The sequence below is a fragment of the Centropristis striata genome, chromosome 7 (assembly GCF_030273125.1).
Source record: "Centropristis striata isolate RG_2023a ecotype Rhode Island chromosome 7, C.striata_1.0, whole genome shotgun sequence".
Lineage (NCBI taxonomy): Eukaryota > Metazoa > Chordata > Actinopteri > Perciformes > Serranidae > Centropristis > Centropristis striata.
In genome coordinates this window covers 10,419,621-10,435,807 of record NC_081523.1, presented here as the reverse complement: position 1 = coordinate 10,435,807, position 16,187 = coordinate 10,419,621, and the positions used below count along the sequence as shown (strand labels likewise).

The following is a 16,187-nucleotide window of genomic DNA, read 5'->3' as shown; positions in this document are numbered from 1 at the left end:
TATACATCTAACATTTTTCACCCTGACAAACCTCCGAGCGGGCCTGAATACCTCCACAGTAAAACGATCCAAACTTATGAAGGCAAAATGGAGATTAGGGTGTTATACGAGATGTCCCAAAGGAAGCTGACAAATCAAATGATTTGTTATGGTGGAGGAAATGGACAATGCTCTCTGAGAGAAGCTGAATCATGAGGAAAAGTGAAACAATAGTGAAGAAAGATTTGGCCTACTTCTTACCACACATGTCCGCTGCTCTCAGTTCGTTTATATCCCTGAAGAAGGAGGCACGTTTATGGTTTGCTATTGAAGCAGAATATCGTACTAAAGGGAGTTGGAATGGCTACAATCTGGCAATCATGTCTTGGCTCTGGATGGACGAGTGCAGTCACTATCACACAGTCATTGTGTTCAACTGGAGCTTTTTGTGTTTGGTTGTCATGGATCCTGCTGCACGGTTGTCAGAGGGGACTCGATTGTATTTATTGTTTACATGGGTGGTTAAGGAAAAATATAGGTTATTGAATCCTTTTTCTTAACAAGACTTGTTCTCATGTGTACTCGCACACAAATCATACCACAGGGGGGAAATTACACTTGGCTGGTGTGGCAACAGGCCTCTAAGCCGTAATAAGTGAGCATTCAGACCAACCTTGGACAAATAAACTGTGTGTTTGACTGGACGCGTCCTTCAAACACTCAAAGGCAAAGGATTTACTCACCCAGCGCTGAGTGCGTATAGCAGAAGACATGGAGCAGGATGTTTAGCTGAAGGTTTGTGGATTGGCCTGCGCTCTGCTTGGCTGCAGATGTGGGCAGAGAGCTGGAGCGCTTGTCAACCTCTGTATGGTAATGAACAGGGTCAGAGTAAAGGGTCTGCTGGCCAGGAATTCAGCAGTGTGTTTTTGCAGAGAGCAGCAGTGTGTAAACTCTTCTTCTCCAATCCTGGTCCTATTACAGTTGGTCCAGTCAACATTTTTATTGCTTAGTCTGTGCAACTTATTGTTTGGATATTTTCAGTAATGAAAAACTTGGAAACAAGTTACAGTAACCTCTTTCAGAAATGAGGTCATAATTTGATATTCAGCCATTATATTACTGTGACTAATCCCAGTAACACTATTACTTTTATTGTGTGTTCACACCAAACGTGAAGCACCAAGAAATTTGCATGACGCTGCATAAAATCCCATCATAATTCAACTTCTCCTACATAGCATAGCTCTCATCGAGCCAAACAATCAGAAAACAGTATTTTTAAAGTTGTTTGCCGTTTAGAGCCGATCTTACAAAGGATGAATTCAGACTTTTTACAAATCAGCATCATGATGAGGTTATTTCGGCCTACTTTGGATCTGTTTATTGCAATTAAATAAATAAAAAATACTTTCAGTAAAGTCCTCAAAATAATTTGGCTTTTTGCGCCTACAAAAGAAGTTATGAATGATGGCGTCTGGTTTTCTGGCTAATCTGGGAATTCACAACAATTAACCATCAAATCGGATATTCATATCATATTTTACAACCTTAAGTAAAAAATCTTGACCCATGATCATGTTAATATATAAAAGTGAGAATAATAATGCAAAAAAATGATAATTGCCTCGAAGTACAAAACAGCAAAAGTGATTATTTCAGCCATGGTTGATGACAGAAAGATATTGCATCACAGTGTTGTCTGTTAACGTGAATGAACACAAATATGATCCTGCAGTCAAACTTGCGTCAGTAATGTGAGGTGAAAATTGGCTTTGAGTTTGGTGTGGAAACATCATTAGGCCTTGTGAGAGTTTGGCTTGTTTGCTGTTAACAGGAGCTGGATGGAGCATGGTTCACTGGAGCATTTGGTCCAGGACTTGTCAGTTTGGTGCATCGACTTTTCCAACAATGGTGTTATTAAGGTAGATTTTCTGACGTTAATAGCTGAACAAGGGAGGAAAATTGAGATTTATGTGATTATATCTACTTTGAACAAACAAAAAGGTAAGCCAGAGGAAAATTACAGAGAATGGGAGATTTATAACCCAGCTGTGACCTACCTTATTTCTTCTGCTGGTTCCTGTTGAATCTTGTTTAGGAATTGTTATGACATTTTGGGTGGACTCTCTTTGTTTTCATCCTCAAATAAAGTGGGTTAGATTATAGGGTATTTTCACACTTTGTGTGTTTCTTGTCGTATCAGTCTTTTTGTGGCAGTGCTACTGTTAGATGGACAGACTGGAGTTGTAATAAAGTGGAATTATCCTTTAAAGAGAAACCAGTGTCTCATAATGTCGATAGTGTACCTATTTTAGTCACAAAGAGTTATAAAGTGCACGCTGTTCAACAGTTCAGTGCAGCCTGCAAGTCAGCAGCAATAACTTACAGTTAATGTGTTACAGTACATGCATTTCTGTGTGTGGAGGTCTAATTCTGGCTCGGGTTGTTTTTAGAGCTATTGTTTGTAAGCCACTTGCGGCTGTGTTTTGGCTGAGAGAAATGGGGTTTAATTACTGCGGCGTGTAGGGAGTGTTTTATATGGAGAGGTCACAGACAAGACGGACCCCTCCCTACCACACTAAAGCAGCAGAGGAGTGTGCGGTTTCATTCAGCCGGTCCTGGTCTGCAGCTCTGGAGTCCTGTTTTCACTGGTTTCCTTGGTGACCACAGGAGCGACAGAGATTGGGGGGGAAAGGGTTGCACATCACTGGATAAGATGCCAACCGAGGTCACTGAAAGGGAGAGTGTCGCCAAGGAAAAGTTTACAAAGCGGCTTTTATTTGGGTCAACCAGGGTCACGAGGGAGGAGTGCGGCTCCATTGGGGCTTCAGTGTTATTGTGTCTCTCTTAATAAAAGTGAAGGGTGTGAGCTGGATCGTCAGCCTCCACCACACGGTTTTATTAGACATCTGCTGCTTTCAAGTGGAGGAAACATTTAAAGAGTGGTGGGTGGATTTGTAGTGTAGCCTGTCCCGACCACATACTATCTCAAATCTGCACACTGCAATTCGACAGATGTACCCACCACTGATTTTAGCCACTTTACGCAGACCGCAGCATTGTTTGCTTTCATTGGCACCCAGAAAATTGTTTCCATTTTACCATATGTTAAGGTTTTTGTTTTTGGATACTGCTGGGACAAGTAAACTAGATTTATTCCATTTTTAAATTCACTTAAAATTCTTTTTTTATTCTCTGTAGTTTGTGTAAACACCAGATTCTCTTTCTGTGTTGTGGCTCTCTGTCTTTGAACTCAAACTGCCTCTCCTGCTGTTGTGGACACCCAGAACACCACCACACTCCTCCAGCCCAAAACAAGTGGTTAACAAACAGAGGAGGCAGGTCTGCTCTGCTTAGTAATTAGAGGCAAAGGTGGTGAGTGATTGTAAAACAAAGCTCAATTTTCCTGTAATTAGTGTCTTTGAGTGCCTTGCAGGTATTCTCGACAATCTGGACCAAACCTCTGTGGGGAACATAGTTGTGGGTCTGTCATGATGAACACTTCTGGAAAATACAATAAGCAGGAAGCCTGACAGGAGAAAGGGAGGGGAGGTTATGGAAGGTGAGTGCTGCATCCTGTACAGAGAGGTCTACCCCACAGCTGTCTGTGCCCAGTAAGCCCAGTCTGCTGTCCCAGAATGCCAATGGGAGCACGTGCTTTTCGGCTGGACAAACACCTCTGTCAGCAGACCACAGTCACCCCACCAGTCAGACCATTCAGCCCCGCGCTTCGCTGTAATTACACACCACCGCCTGCTGTGGAGGGGGCGGGAGGGGCAGCCAGACTGAGATGCAGACCCCGTCACTGCCGTCAGCATCACTACAGGCATGTGCTGGAAAAACAGAGAGAGTGAGAGAGACGGGGAGAGTGAGTGAGAGGGAAGGTGAGGTAAAGACAGCCCTGTCTGGGACAGAGAGGCGGGAGAAGAGTCACGAGACCCTCCCCCTTCCTGTGAAAGATTAGAGGCTGTGTGTGTGAGCACATCTGGATGGGCTGGAAGAGCTGAAAGGACTGATGTGGGAATCAGCAGAGCCAAACTGAAGAAGATTAGTGAAACAACACTGCTGGTTACAGTGAACTGGCCTCTACAGTTTTTATGTCTGTTTGTGGAGGTGTTGGTGCACCATGCCTGAAAATATTAGAGGTATCTATACAAGAGGGGTCTTCACAATAGATAATGCTCATATAACACATTTTAATTATCACCAAGTGACGTTTAGAGTGTCAAGCTCCTCTTCACAGAAACTTCACAAAACTAAGACTAAATACTAAAGATGTATGCTTTTTAAAAACCTGAGATGAAGTAGACATCTGATCACAGACCTTACTGTCAGCTTTGGATTGTTTGAGCAGTTAAACTATATTAGTAAAGCAGAAGTGTTACAGATTTGCACAGAGGTATAACTTAGCAAAACTGCTGCAATGATACAACTGGACTTTATGGATTGATTTATGAAGACAGAAAACTCAGAATTTTGCAACTTGTGTAACTTATTCTCTGTAAAAATGTAAATAAAGCCTTTCAATCTTGCATCTTGAATCTTAAAAATCTACAAGTAAGTCAAAGTTATTTGCCCAACTTTGCTGTGTGTGTGACTATATAAATCCAATCAGGTAATGTTTATTTTAAAAATGTTATATAGTTTGCAATACAGATACAATCACTTTAGTTAAAGTGGCTTGACTAAGTGTAAAGGCACAAAGTAAAGCTGTCAATTAGTCATATTCAATAAAATGTATGTAATTCCTTCATTTATTGAAGTATACTTTTAGAATGACTAACTTACACACAACGCCAAAAATACAAGTACATAAATCATCTCCTCAGGTGCTGTAACCAGACTCATTTATTATTTGTCCCCCTTGGTAGTGACTGGTGGAGGTCTAGCTCTGTGGAGGGTGTGGTTGAGGTGTTGTGGCGAGTGTGTGCTGCCCGGCGCTGCCTTGACTTAAGTGTCTGTGCTGATTGATGAGGTGAGATGTGTGTGCATGAGGTGAGAACCCCGCTGACCTTGCACGCTCTCACCTCAGGGTCCTGGAGGCTAGAGCTTGGTTTCATTTGCAGCAGGTCTTTGCAACACCTCAGCTAGACTTGTAAACCTGAGCAGATGTAGAACGGCACTTGTTTTCAACTCAATCACAGTGCGAAGGTGAGGATGCAGTCTCTCTCAGTTTACCTTTTTTCTCTGGGATCAATTATCTGACCAATTGTTATGGCAAGGCAGCGCTTCCTTCGCACCTGTAATTACAGTTGAAGCTGTCTGGTGTGTGGGCTGAGAGGTGGGGAGGCAGAGACAATTCCAAAGGAAGGAAATGATGAAGTGTGTCCCACCCTTTGAGTCAATCACCCAATAAAAGAAAGCTGCGACCCTGGGAAAGCACAGTAAACACTTGCAGTTTAGATGCAGGTTTGCAGAGTCCTGACGGCCAGTCAGCTGTATGGGAGGTGGAAGCTGCTAACACTTTAATGCCAGCTGAGATTAATTTGAGTCAGCAAAAGTTTGCTCCTAGTCAAACAACCTGTGTGAAAGATCCTTTTTTTTCTATACCAATACCTTTTACCCAAAACGTGTACATTAGCTCTAATATACCAGTGCTCTCTGCATGCTTGTACAAGCATAAACATGCTGTAAAATAAAGTCTATGATGGCGTCTGTAGCTCAGGCATCCTTTTTCTTCCATTTATAGATGTGAGGTGGCTGCACTGCTGAAAGTTCAGTTGTCTGTCCACTTGCCAAGTAAACATCAGTGTGTCATTTTTTTGTTTACATTTGGCGTTGTGCATCTGGAATGCTAGGAAGATGGAAATTTGAACGGAGAAATTACGACCTCTGACTTTGTCTGGAACACAGTATATATAAACAGATAGAACGTGCTGCCACAGTGCTGTTAAAGTCATTCCCAGGCTGCTGTGATGGTGCATAGATGCTGAGAGCACATATGCAGAAGAGCCGGACACACTCACCAATCTGAGCAGACCAAGCATTTTCAGGAGGTGAGCTTAAAGAGACAGGCGCTAAAAGAGAGCGTTTCAGACAGAGATTGATTACAGGTATATTCAAACAGACAGTATGAGATAAAAAATATGTTATTTTTACAATAAAGCATGTAAACATGTTCTAATAGAACTTCAAAATACAAATATGAGCCTGAAGATGAGTATAATATGTTGCCTTTAAACACTTAAAGAACCTTCTTTATTATTTATTGCATATAGTCTTGCTTGTTTAATTGAGGTGGTGGTCAGCTGAGGTGGTTTGGGCATCTGGTAAGGATCCTCCCGGGCGCCTCCCGTTAGAGGTGTTCCGGGCACGTCCAACTGGTAGGAGGCCCCGGGGAAGACCCAGAACACGGTGGAGGGATTATATCTCTCTCCTGGCCTGGGAACGCCTCGGGGTCCCCCAGGAGGAGCTGGACGTTGTGGCTGGGGAGAGGGACGTCTGGAATGCCCTGCTTAGCCTGCTGCCCCCGCGACCCGGCCCCGGATAAGCGGAAGAAAATGGATGGATGGATGGATGTTTAATTGACAACACTAAAGACTGGTTCAAAACTAGTTGAACTTGCTGTGAGGTCTGTTCCCTTTCAGACAACTCCTCACATCTTTCCCTCAACTTTAAATGACTCTTTTTATGGTATTAAGTTATTTGTTCTACATCTGTACTTAACATGTTGTAGCAAGTCTGCATAAAAAGTAATTTGTGTACTATCTATTTTTGAGTTATATTGTACGACATTGTGGAGTGATGGCAGTGGTGCAGTGGTTAGCTCAGTCTGTCTGGGTTTGAAACCACCAGCCAACATGAATGTGCAGAAGTTATTTTTAAAATGTGCAATAATTGCATTTCATATGGGCCCTTTCTTTGGGAAAGGAGTATGAGACAAGGACAGAGAGAGAGAAAGTGTGTGTGTGTGGGGGGGGGGGGGGACATCACCTCCATTTGTCTCTTTCATATTCAAAAATAGACAAAAGAAATTGCTGGATCAGTAAACATGTGTTCTGAGAAACCACCTTGTTCATCTTGGCTTTATGTCGAGGAGTGCAGTGTTTTCTGTGAGTAGCGTGTGTGTGCGTATGTGTGTGTGTGTGTGTGTGTGTGCAGCCGTCTTCAGTCTGTCTGAGGCGGTGCAGAGACAGAGACAAACGCCTCCCCTGGTTGGCTGTCAGCATCTGGTCACTAATGATGCTGCAGTGCTGAGCTCAGCTAATTGACCAGACAGAGATGGATCAGGACCTTGCACTCTGCTGTGTCTGCTCACTTTGTGTGTGTGTGTGTGTGTGTGTGTGTGTTGATGTTTGCGTTCACAGCTGCTGCCAGGCCCTGTTCTGTATCTCCCTACGGGAATAACTCTGAGATTAAACAGTAAGAAAACATTACAGACACACCTTTATGTTCTATATTTGTTGCTCTGGACAACAGAAGTCTTGCTCGTACATTCATGAAGCCTGTCTGTGTGCAAGCTGCTGAATCTTTCTGCAGGAAAACAAACAAACCTCAGTAGGTGATGAGCTTGGAGGATCAGGCAGTCGGTGCAGCTGAGTGTGAGATGTGTGTTTAAGGGCTCTGGTTGGCAGAGCTAACTGGGCTCTTAGCATGAGAGCTCTGGTTTATTTTCACTGGGAGAGTATCATTGAAGGAATGACCTTGGCCCATTAATAATAAAGCCAGTGTGTGTGCATGTGTATGTGTTTGTCAAACGTGCACTTTCTCACACACGCACGCACAAAAAACTCCACATGAGCACATGCACACACACACACACACCTCAGTTTGTCAAGCGAAAGGTGCAGCTGCAGTCCTGGTTACTGGGCCCCTGGCTCTCTCTCTGGTGGCACCAGCAGAGCTCCAAGTGGGCTTTAAAGGGCCAATAATAATAGTTTTGGAGTAAAGCTCCCATAATGATAATATAATGATATAATAGTAAGAGCAAGTTGTTAATACTTTTGTAGAATCCAAATAAAAATGCTGCTGTTTTCCCCCTTGGCCTTTTGTACTGTTGGCATAAATGTGACATTGGTGTTGAATCATAAACACAGATGGTTACTAAGATGAGGTACCATTCACTCCCTTTCTGGCTGTTTCGTCATGTCTCACTTTATATCATGTTTTACCCAGTATACACTTTATTTAGAATATTTTAACCACTTCACCTGCCATCAGACATTCTTGTTTAAGTTTATGTAGAGGGAACTAAAGCCGTTTCATGCTCCCCTGAAAGCCACCAGACTTCTTTGCCAAAAACAGTCATTTTAACTTCACAGAACTCAAGAGTTGCTGCTCTACCACTGCCTTAATCAGTTAGTTTGTGGTGTAGTGTGACTTTGTGAAATTTGAAGTAGGCCTTTAAAACACCAAAGTCACACTGTAGGTGAAGCCTCAATTTGACGCTCGTACCACTCTTCCCCGTGTCCACATCCAATAAATCCACAGAGACCAGCCGGTAAACTTGAATGTTTACTCAGAAAAATGCAGGAAAAATACAAAATATAAAATGTCACAAAATGAAATAAAAATTGCGTCCTATACACGAAATTAGAAAAGTAGTGGAGAGAGATAGAGAGAGAGGTCAAAAAACTATCGGGCTCCACTTCCCGCTTGTCCTGACTGACCACAAATCACATTACCTACCAAATTACCGTTACCAAACACTCGCGAGAGTGACATATTGAAGGTACAGTCTTCACAAAACAAAAATATATCTATCCACATATATTGTAAATTTAATTTTTATTATTATTTTTTATGAACTTCAATTATTCTGTTTACAACAAAAAACTGCATTTAGGCTCTACACACACAACAACACAAACATTGATGCAGCGGTAGACCTTCGACTCCCATGAGATGTACAAGGTAAAAATACTGGTTTGTCAATGGAGTCTGGTGGCTTTGATAAGCGCATAAGGAACGCCTTCATTTCCCCCTTGCGTTAACTTATGTCTGTCTGAGGGCAAGGTAAAATGTGGAATTATACTTCATATAGTATACTCTTTTTTAGATTACTTAGAAATGTTTTAACTTCCTTAACGTCTGTGCTAGTACACCTACCTGCGTCTCCAAATTGGGGTTGTGCCAAACGCAAACTGCTGTAGGTAATACATTGACTATGGATAAGTATCCTTATTCAGCCCCACCTCAATACATCCACACTATCACTTTAGAAAAATCGAATGTGAAGCAAGGAAAGGAAATATAATCACAAGTGATAACCCCAGTACACGTCTGAGACACATTTAACGTCTCATGTGACCTGCAGTTTGTCTCAGCTGGATCTGGACGCCGTTTGGATACAAGATACAGTCATCCAGCATAATATTAATGAGATATATAATGAATATTTAATTTAAACAAACTTTATCTAGCGGTCAGTTTACTCACCTTCAGTGTTTTTCATTTATTCCAGCAGTGAGTGAAGTGAAGAAGAGGAAACACAGGAGAGAAACTCCTGTCAGGGCTTTATGAGGCCCACGGGGCGACATGTGTGGCTTGGCAGACCTATTGCTCAGATTTCGGCAAACAATTTCAACGGCCTGTCTAACCTTAGCCCCAAGCTACATGCTTAGAAAGACTGCGTGCTGTAAGAGCTCGACTCGGCTTTTGGATGGCCTCAGAGCTCCATAATAAACTTTAATTTAGATAAATTCAGTCTGAAGTAAGTGTTCTGCAAAATCAGTTTTTTAGAGGCTTCTCGTCATTGCCAGAGCCCCGCTGCTGCTTCAGCATACCTTTACAACATATAATCATGTACTTGAGCTTAAACAATCCTTCATAACCGCCTCAATACACACGCTCATTATGAAACAAGAAAAGATAACCTTCTCCATGTGACCCTCGCTCATATCTTCCGTTTCCTGTGAGATTGATGCTTCGGCAGGGGCAAAGATTATTTTAGGAGTGTTTGTAAACAAATGACTGAACTCTGTGTGTGAGAGACAGAAAAGTAGGACGAGAGACAGCACTGATGTCAGGACGGCCTCTGGCCCGCTGAACTCTCTGCGGGGGCATTTCTCTAGTGAAGAGCTCTGACTCAGGCGCTGATTAGGGCCCAGTGCAACATGGGGGCAAAGGGTCAAATGCATTCACACATTTCTTTGACCTTCCCACTGGGGCAATTAGCCCACTGAGAATAAAGAGTGGATACAATGAACCGTATCCATGATGGGGCATTCATTAACTTTGAAGATGTTATTTTTGGCAAAGATAGCGATGGATCACACTCGAGGCATCCAATTTATTCCCTGAAACGCAGCCTGAGTGCACACACACACACACAGTGTAGTTAACACAGAGCTCCACAGATCCTTTAAATGTCTATGAAAGCATTGACTTAAGGGAGCATTTTATTAATTGTTTTTGTGACATTGCATTATCAAATTTTAAAATAACTGGCAGCCTCAGGATAGCCGAGCCAACAGGGACATGGGGAAGTGCAAATTCAACAAAATTAGGCTATTTAACCATGATTCATGGTTATATATATATATACTACAAGGCGATGCATACGAGGCTTGGTGTGTTTCATCCCAAAAAGTTTTTCAAATTTGGCTTGATGGGAATCAAGGCCGTTGAATTGCACATGCAGAGCAAGATGACCAGGTGTCCTACTTTATGTGGGACTGCACAGCATTTTATCCCATGACCCAAATCCTACATGTTGAGATGATGTCCCACATTTTGATAATTAACTGTGTGTGAAAAGGCAACTCTCAGCGAGTTTTTTTTTTGCAAATTAAAGTGGCGATTTATGGATGCATTCCTACTAAAACCTAAAGATGATTGCCAGACAGATATGGTAACAGCAGCTGAAATAACTACATGTAGAATTTATCACACTGTGCAGTGTAGTGTAGTGTGTCCACCGGCTTCCAGGCGTATTGCTAAGCTACACTAACAGTTCCCCCTGCTTCCAATCTTTGTGCTAAGCTACGCTAACAGTGGCTCCTACTTCCAGACTTTGTGTTAATAAAGGCTAACAGTTTTCCCTGCTTCCAATCTTTATGCTCAGCTAGGCTTACAGTTCCACCTGCACTCCAAATCTTACAGGTCAGCAGAGCTAGCACTGGTCATTTTTCCAGACTCAGAGATTGCAAAGAGAAAAAATTTGTTGAAACTGAATCCACTCAGAATTTGTATCTGATCATCCTTTGAAATGAGTTAGAAACACAAAATCATGAAGGAAAACTCATCAACAAATTCCAGGTATTTCCCGGTACTGTCCTACCCTCGTCTCAAAAAAGTCATGCAACTGTCCCTGTCCCCAAGTAATTAATGTCCCTTTAAAAAAATCTTCAATTTTGGCTATTGTAGAAAAGCTCTTTAATGTAATTTTGAATGGCATTAAAAAAAGTCCTAAATTTAACCGAGAAGCAGACACTCTCACGGGAGATGCAGGATTTAAAATTTGTTGTTGCAAGACAGAGAGGGAGAGGTGTGTGTGGGAGACAGTTGTCCTTGGGCCAAAGCCGGGTAATGCTTCATATAATAGTAGGAGTGTGGGTGAGGGGATCTTGGCGCTTGAATTTTCTTTACTTTAAAAGGGAGGAGAGGTGCTGTCAGGGGCGAGAGCTAGATTTCCTATCCAGAGCCCCCTTTGTAATTGAATGCAGCCATCTACATGAGCCGAGCTCCGGAGAGAAAACGTCCCCGTTTGCGTGTTCATGCACACACACCTCTCTTTGTCTCCGCAGACTGAAGTGCGCTTCAGACGAGTGAAGAGCGGATCAAGTAGCGTGTGTTCCCCATTGTTATCAAAATGTGGGAGAGTTTTCTACAATCTAGAGCATGCCATAACATTTCAGTCTCAGGTCTTACATGGTTTAAATCCATCTACACTTGTAATCCTCTGAGATATGCCCAGAACCCCAAACAGTGAAATCATGAGCACAGAGGTTGAGGAGGGGGAATTATTAAAGCGGTCTCAATTTACTCTGAACCATGTGTTCTGTGTACTTTTCATACTCCTCCTTTGCCCTTTCTCTCCCCCCTCTTTGGGTAATCACTAAACCCGTTATGCTTTCCCGTCTTAAGTTCCCAAATGTTTATTTTTCTTCGTGACAATAAGCTCTCCATTTTCCTTCCCCGGGTCTGCGGCGGATAGAGATGGATCATGACATCTGATGTTACAATAAGTGAGGCTTGCTCTCCTGCTCCAGCTTGGTGCTGCAGGTGCTGTTTCATGGCTTCTTTTAGTATAGCACTTGGCGTTGACCACTTGGCCACTGAATGGCAAAGACGTGCTTCCTGGTGGCTAATGAGGTGCTGAACCCAGCCTCTTGTTCGTATTAGGAGCACCTGGGCCGACCAGAGCCAGACCAGGCCAGACAAAGGAGTCAGTCTAGCATTTCCACATCGGTCTGCCCATTCAAAACATCCAGAACCCAGGGACACAAACTCCCACACTTCATAAAATGAAGTCAATACAGAATGCAAGCCGAGGCTGCCCATTCTCTCCGCACAAGGAAACTATTGTTTGTCTTTACACTCCCTCTCTCCCAGGCTTTGTGATATTATACTCCATACAGAAACAAGGCAAAAGGAAAGCAGCTTGCCAAAGACGCAGCATGCACACTGTTGGTCTCTTGGAAATGTAACAGAGACAAAAGCCACAACTGTCTCTGGTGGTTTCCATTTTTGTCTTCTGTACACTCTGCTAACTTATTGTCAGCTGGTTATGGCTGATAGTAAGAAGCTCACCTGGAGGACAGCAAACACACAGACAAAAAGAACACAGAGTTGATTTCTTCCACATTACCCACCTTCATATCATTGGAGTGATGACATAACAAAAGGAAATACTGACACCTGTGTCCTATTAATGAGTATTTAGAAGCTGGATGAGTTGGACTGTTTTCTCAGCTCTTTTTCTTCAGACTTTGTGGTTTGTGGAGTTTGTGTTTTATAGTTGAATTGTGATTGCTTGCCAGAATTGTGATGTTTTAAGCATGTAATGAATGTAGTTTTCGCCAGTGCAAACGTACATCCCAGTGTCTGTGTGGACGGGGCAGGGGGCTTTTAAACCACATTGTTGGTGTCACTGATCGATGACTCAGCTCTCTGTAAATGATGCCAAAACATCACAATCACCCCCTGGTGGCTGGCTGCAGTGTAGCTCATAAACCCCGCACATTAATGTTAACAGATGGGACATTGACCAAACTAAAAACAGTCAAAGTGCAGATAAATTAAACTTTTCCAAAGGATGTGTTCTGGTAAGTTTGACAGCTGTGATTGGCTCACGATTGGTTGGGCGGGCATGTGAGCAGGACGTTAGTAACGTGGCTCCGCCAGGCGGTCACTTCTCTTAAGGAGACTCTGAATTGCAGAATAGTTTATCGTCTCAGCTGAAAGATCTTGGTGCATCAACTGTTATTCCCACCATTTGTTTGCCATTTTGCAAATGATGGTAAATGGAGTTCTCTAATTGAGCTTTAACAGCTCCTATGTATGGAAATTGAAACTTGTTTTCAAGGTCAACAAATTGTAAGAGCTTCAAATCGAAGCCTGGGAAGTGACACTTCTGTGTCTCTGTCTCCTGTTTCAGATGCAGGTAACCAGCTTGCAGCTCAAGAGGCAGTGAGGAAACCATCCACGCTACGCCGCCCGCCTGCACGCACAGGAGAAACAATCTCTAGTAAGAACTGTAGACATATTAGTGCTTTGCCTGTAAAACATAATAGTGATGGTATACTACACGTATACTATGTTAAATGTCTGATCCTTGAAGGTAAAGAAAGCAACATTCTGTTTTTTAGATTGTCTCAACTGCAGTCGAATCACAGCTTTGACGGACAGGCTGAGCTCACTGGAGGCAAAGGTTGGGACTGCACTCATTGAGCCACCGTATCTGAATCACTGAGAAACATGATATATCAAACGGAAACCATGTTTAATTGCTCACACTTGTTTTATGTCTTCCTGTACCAGGTCCAGTCACTCACTGCCCCGGCCTCCGCATCACATCGCCACCTTCAGAGCAAAGGAGGAACTGCACCAGAGGCCTCATTATTGATGGGGGCTGCACCCGCTCAGGGAGCTCCTGGTGAGCAGGGACCAGCAGGTAGGTATATCATGCTGTCATGCATGAATAGGTTTTAAGTAAAAAAAAATAGTGCATATTTCTATTAAGTGGAGTCCAGGGTTTTGTGTTTGATAATTGAGTAAGAAATCACTCCTCCATCACTCCAGCAACTCTTATTCTGCCCTCTACCTGCTCACCACTGCTCATATCCTATTTCCTGCACTGCACACACACTCATTTCCTTTAGCAAAAGTTAGAGCCCAGTCGTCTGTGTTACTTACTTTGAGCTCTCTGTGGCTGAAAGCGAATGCTTCAGAGCATGAAAGTCTCTCTCTCCTCTCCTGGAGTTGAGCCCAGCACTGTGAGAGTTCATTAACCCTGCTGCACTGTCAGAAGATGTTTAAAACATTATATAAAAATGTGTTTAGCCACCATGTGAGGGTTTTTTTTGGTAATTATAGAATATTTCAAACTACTCTGATAGCAAAAGCTTGAATAAAAAAAAAAAAAAAGAGACAATCCTAGTAGAAAAGGGTGCTGTCTTTAAATATTTGGACTGTTGCCAGGCTTTTATGGTGCACATTGTTGTATGTTAGTGTCTTTATTTATACCACCACTGGGTGGCGCCAAAATCTAAAATTTTTAAATCTTACACACAGTGGCTTTAAAGGCAGACAGAGTCGGATTTTCTTAAACCTGTTGTATAGAACCATACAGAAATAATTCCTCTAAGTGTGGTGCATGCACCCCTGGGGGTGCGCGAGCTGCCGCTAGGGAGTGCGCGAGATGAAAAATGGAATGGCGGTCTGATAATTACACAATTACATTTTTTCCCCCACACAATAAAGAAGTGTAAATAAACATTTCCTTTGTAAAATGTAAAATCAAAAACTGTAATATTAATTAATAAATAGATGCAGGCTATTCAAAATGCACTTCATCTTAAAATGAAGCGTAGAAGAAGTTATCATCTTCCATTTTTCCAACCTGTGTTATGATGACGGGTTGTTTAGCTCCACGCTCATTTTAACTTGCTGCAATTTTTGTTCAACACGGCTCAAAATATTATAACATTTTCCCAACTTATGTGCTTTCTGCCTCTGATCCTGAGCCAGTCATCATCCTCTTTGCTCTTAAAAGTGTAAGCTTGCGCATAACTTTGTTGCATTATATTGAAACTGTGTTCAGGTTAATTCAAATGCGAGAGCATTGTTGTGATGGTGATTATTTAATTATATGCGTGTTCTCATTTGAGCATGATTAAACATGCCGCCTTTAATATGGCTATAAAAAAGCTTATTGCATTTTGGTTCTTTTGAAGGTGTGGGGGATTGGGGTTGCGTCAACACGGTTGGGACATAGAAGGGGGTGCACGGCTAAAAACGTTTGGGAACCGCTGCTCTAAGTCATAACCTGTGCCCCACTATAAGTGTGTGTGTTTTCTCTTTTCTTCTTGCTTTTCTTCGTTCAGGACATTTTTGGGTGTCAGACTTTGGCCAGTGGGTGTGTAGACCTCAGCCACAGCGTGCCAACTTGAGGGCTGGAAATGGAAGCTATGAAAATGATAATGATACAGTGACAGTGGTCAGGGATCGTGCCCTTCTGGTATTCTTGAGCCAGGGATGAGGGGCCAACTTTGAATAGTGTTTACAAACTGCAATGGACAAATCCTACTCATTCTGCCTTTCAGCACCATACACATAATTACGTTATGAGTTCAGAAAGAAGTTCTAATTTTAATAAGATTTGGAACTGGAACTTAAATCAGCCCTAATTATTATGACATACACACAGAAAAACAGGATTTTTAGTATCTTGTCAGTGGATTTTACATTCTTCTCCAGGTAGTTTGAGCACAGATTTTGCACAGATTTCTTTACCTCTCAATTAAGCCATGTCTCTGTTTTCATTGCAGGTCCTCAGGGTGAAAAGGGGAGAGATGGGCTTCCTGGCAGAGAAGGTAAATTGTAACCATAGTTGCCTTTTCAGTCCATGTAAAACCATTTAAGATGTAAACCAGTTAAGGCTTTGTGATTACTCATGCCTTTTTCCTCCTCTTAGGGAAGTCAGGGTCTCGGGGGCTGCCAGGTCCCATGGGTCCTCGGGGGGAGTCCGGGACAAGGGGCCCGTCTGGAAGCCCTGGACTGAAGGGATCCACAGGACCTTCAGGTAAGAGAGGACTGAAAGTAAA

The 16,187-nt window shown here is 42.7% G+C and overlaps 1 protein-coding gene across 2 annotated transcripts in view; it reads left to right on the top strand.

Annotated features, from left to right (window-relative positions):
- The window catches only part of emid1 (EMI domain containing 1), a 64,116-nt gene that overhangs the window by 34,302 nt on the left and 13,627 nt on the right, over positions 1-16,187 (top strand). For both annotated transcript variants that reach the window (XM_059336748.1, XM_059336749.1), the window contains exons 4-8: positions 13,520-13,609; positions 13,731-13,792; positions 13,903-14,035; positions 15,912-15,956; positions 16,058-16,165. In XM_059336748.1, coding sequence (XP_059192731.1) covers positions 13,520-13,609; positions 13,731-13,792; positions 13,903-14,035; positions 15,912-15,956; positions 16,058-16,165 — 438 coding nt within the window. The remainder of the gene's footprint in view (positions 1-13,519; positions 13,610-13,730; positions 13,793-13,902; positions 14,036-15,911; positions 15,957-16,057; positions 16,166-16,187) is intronic.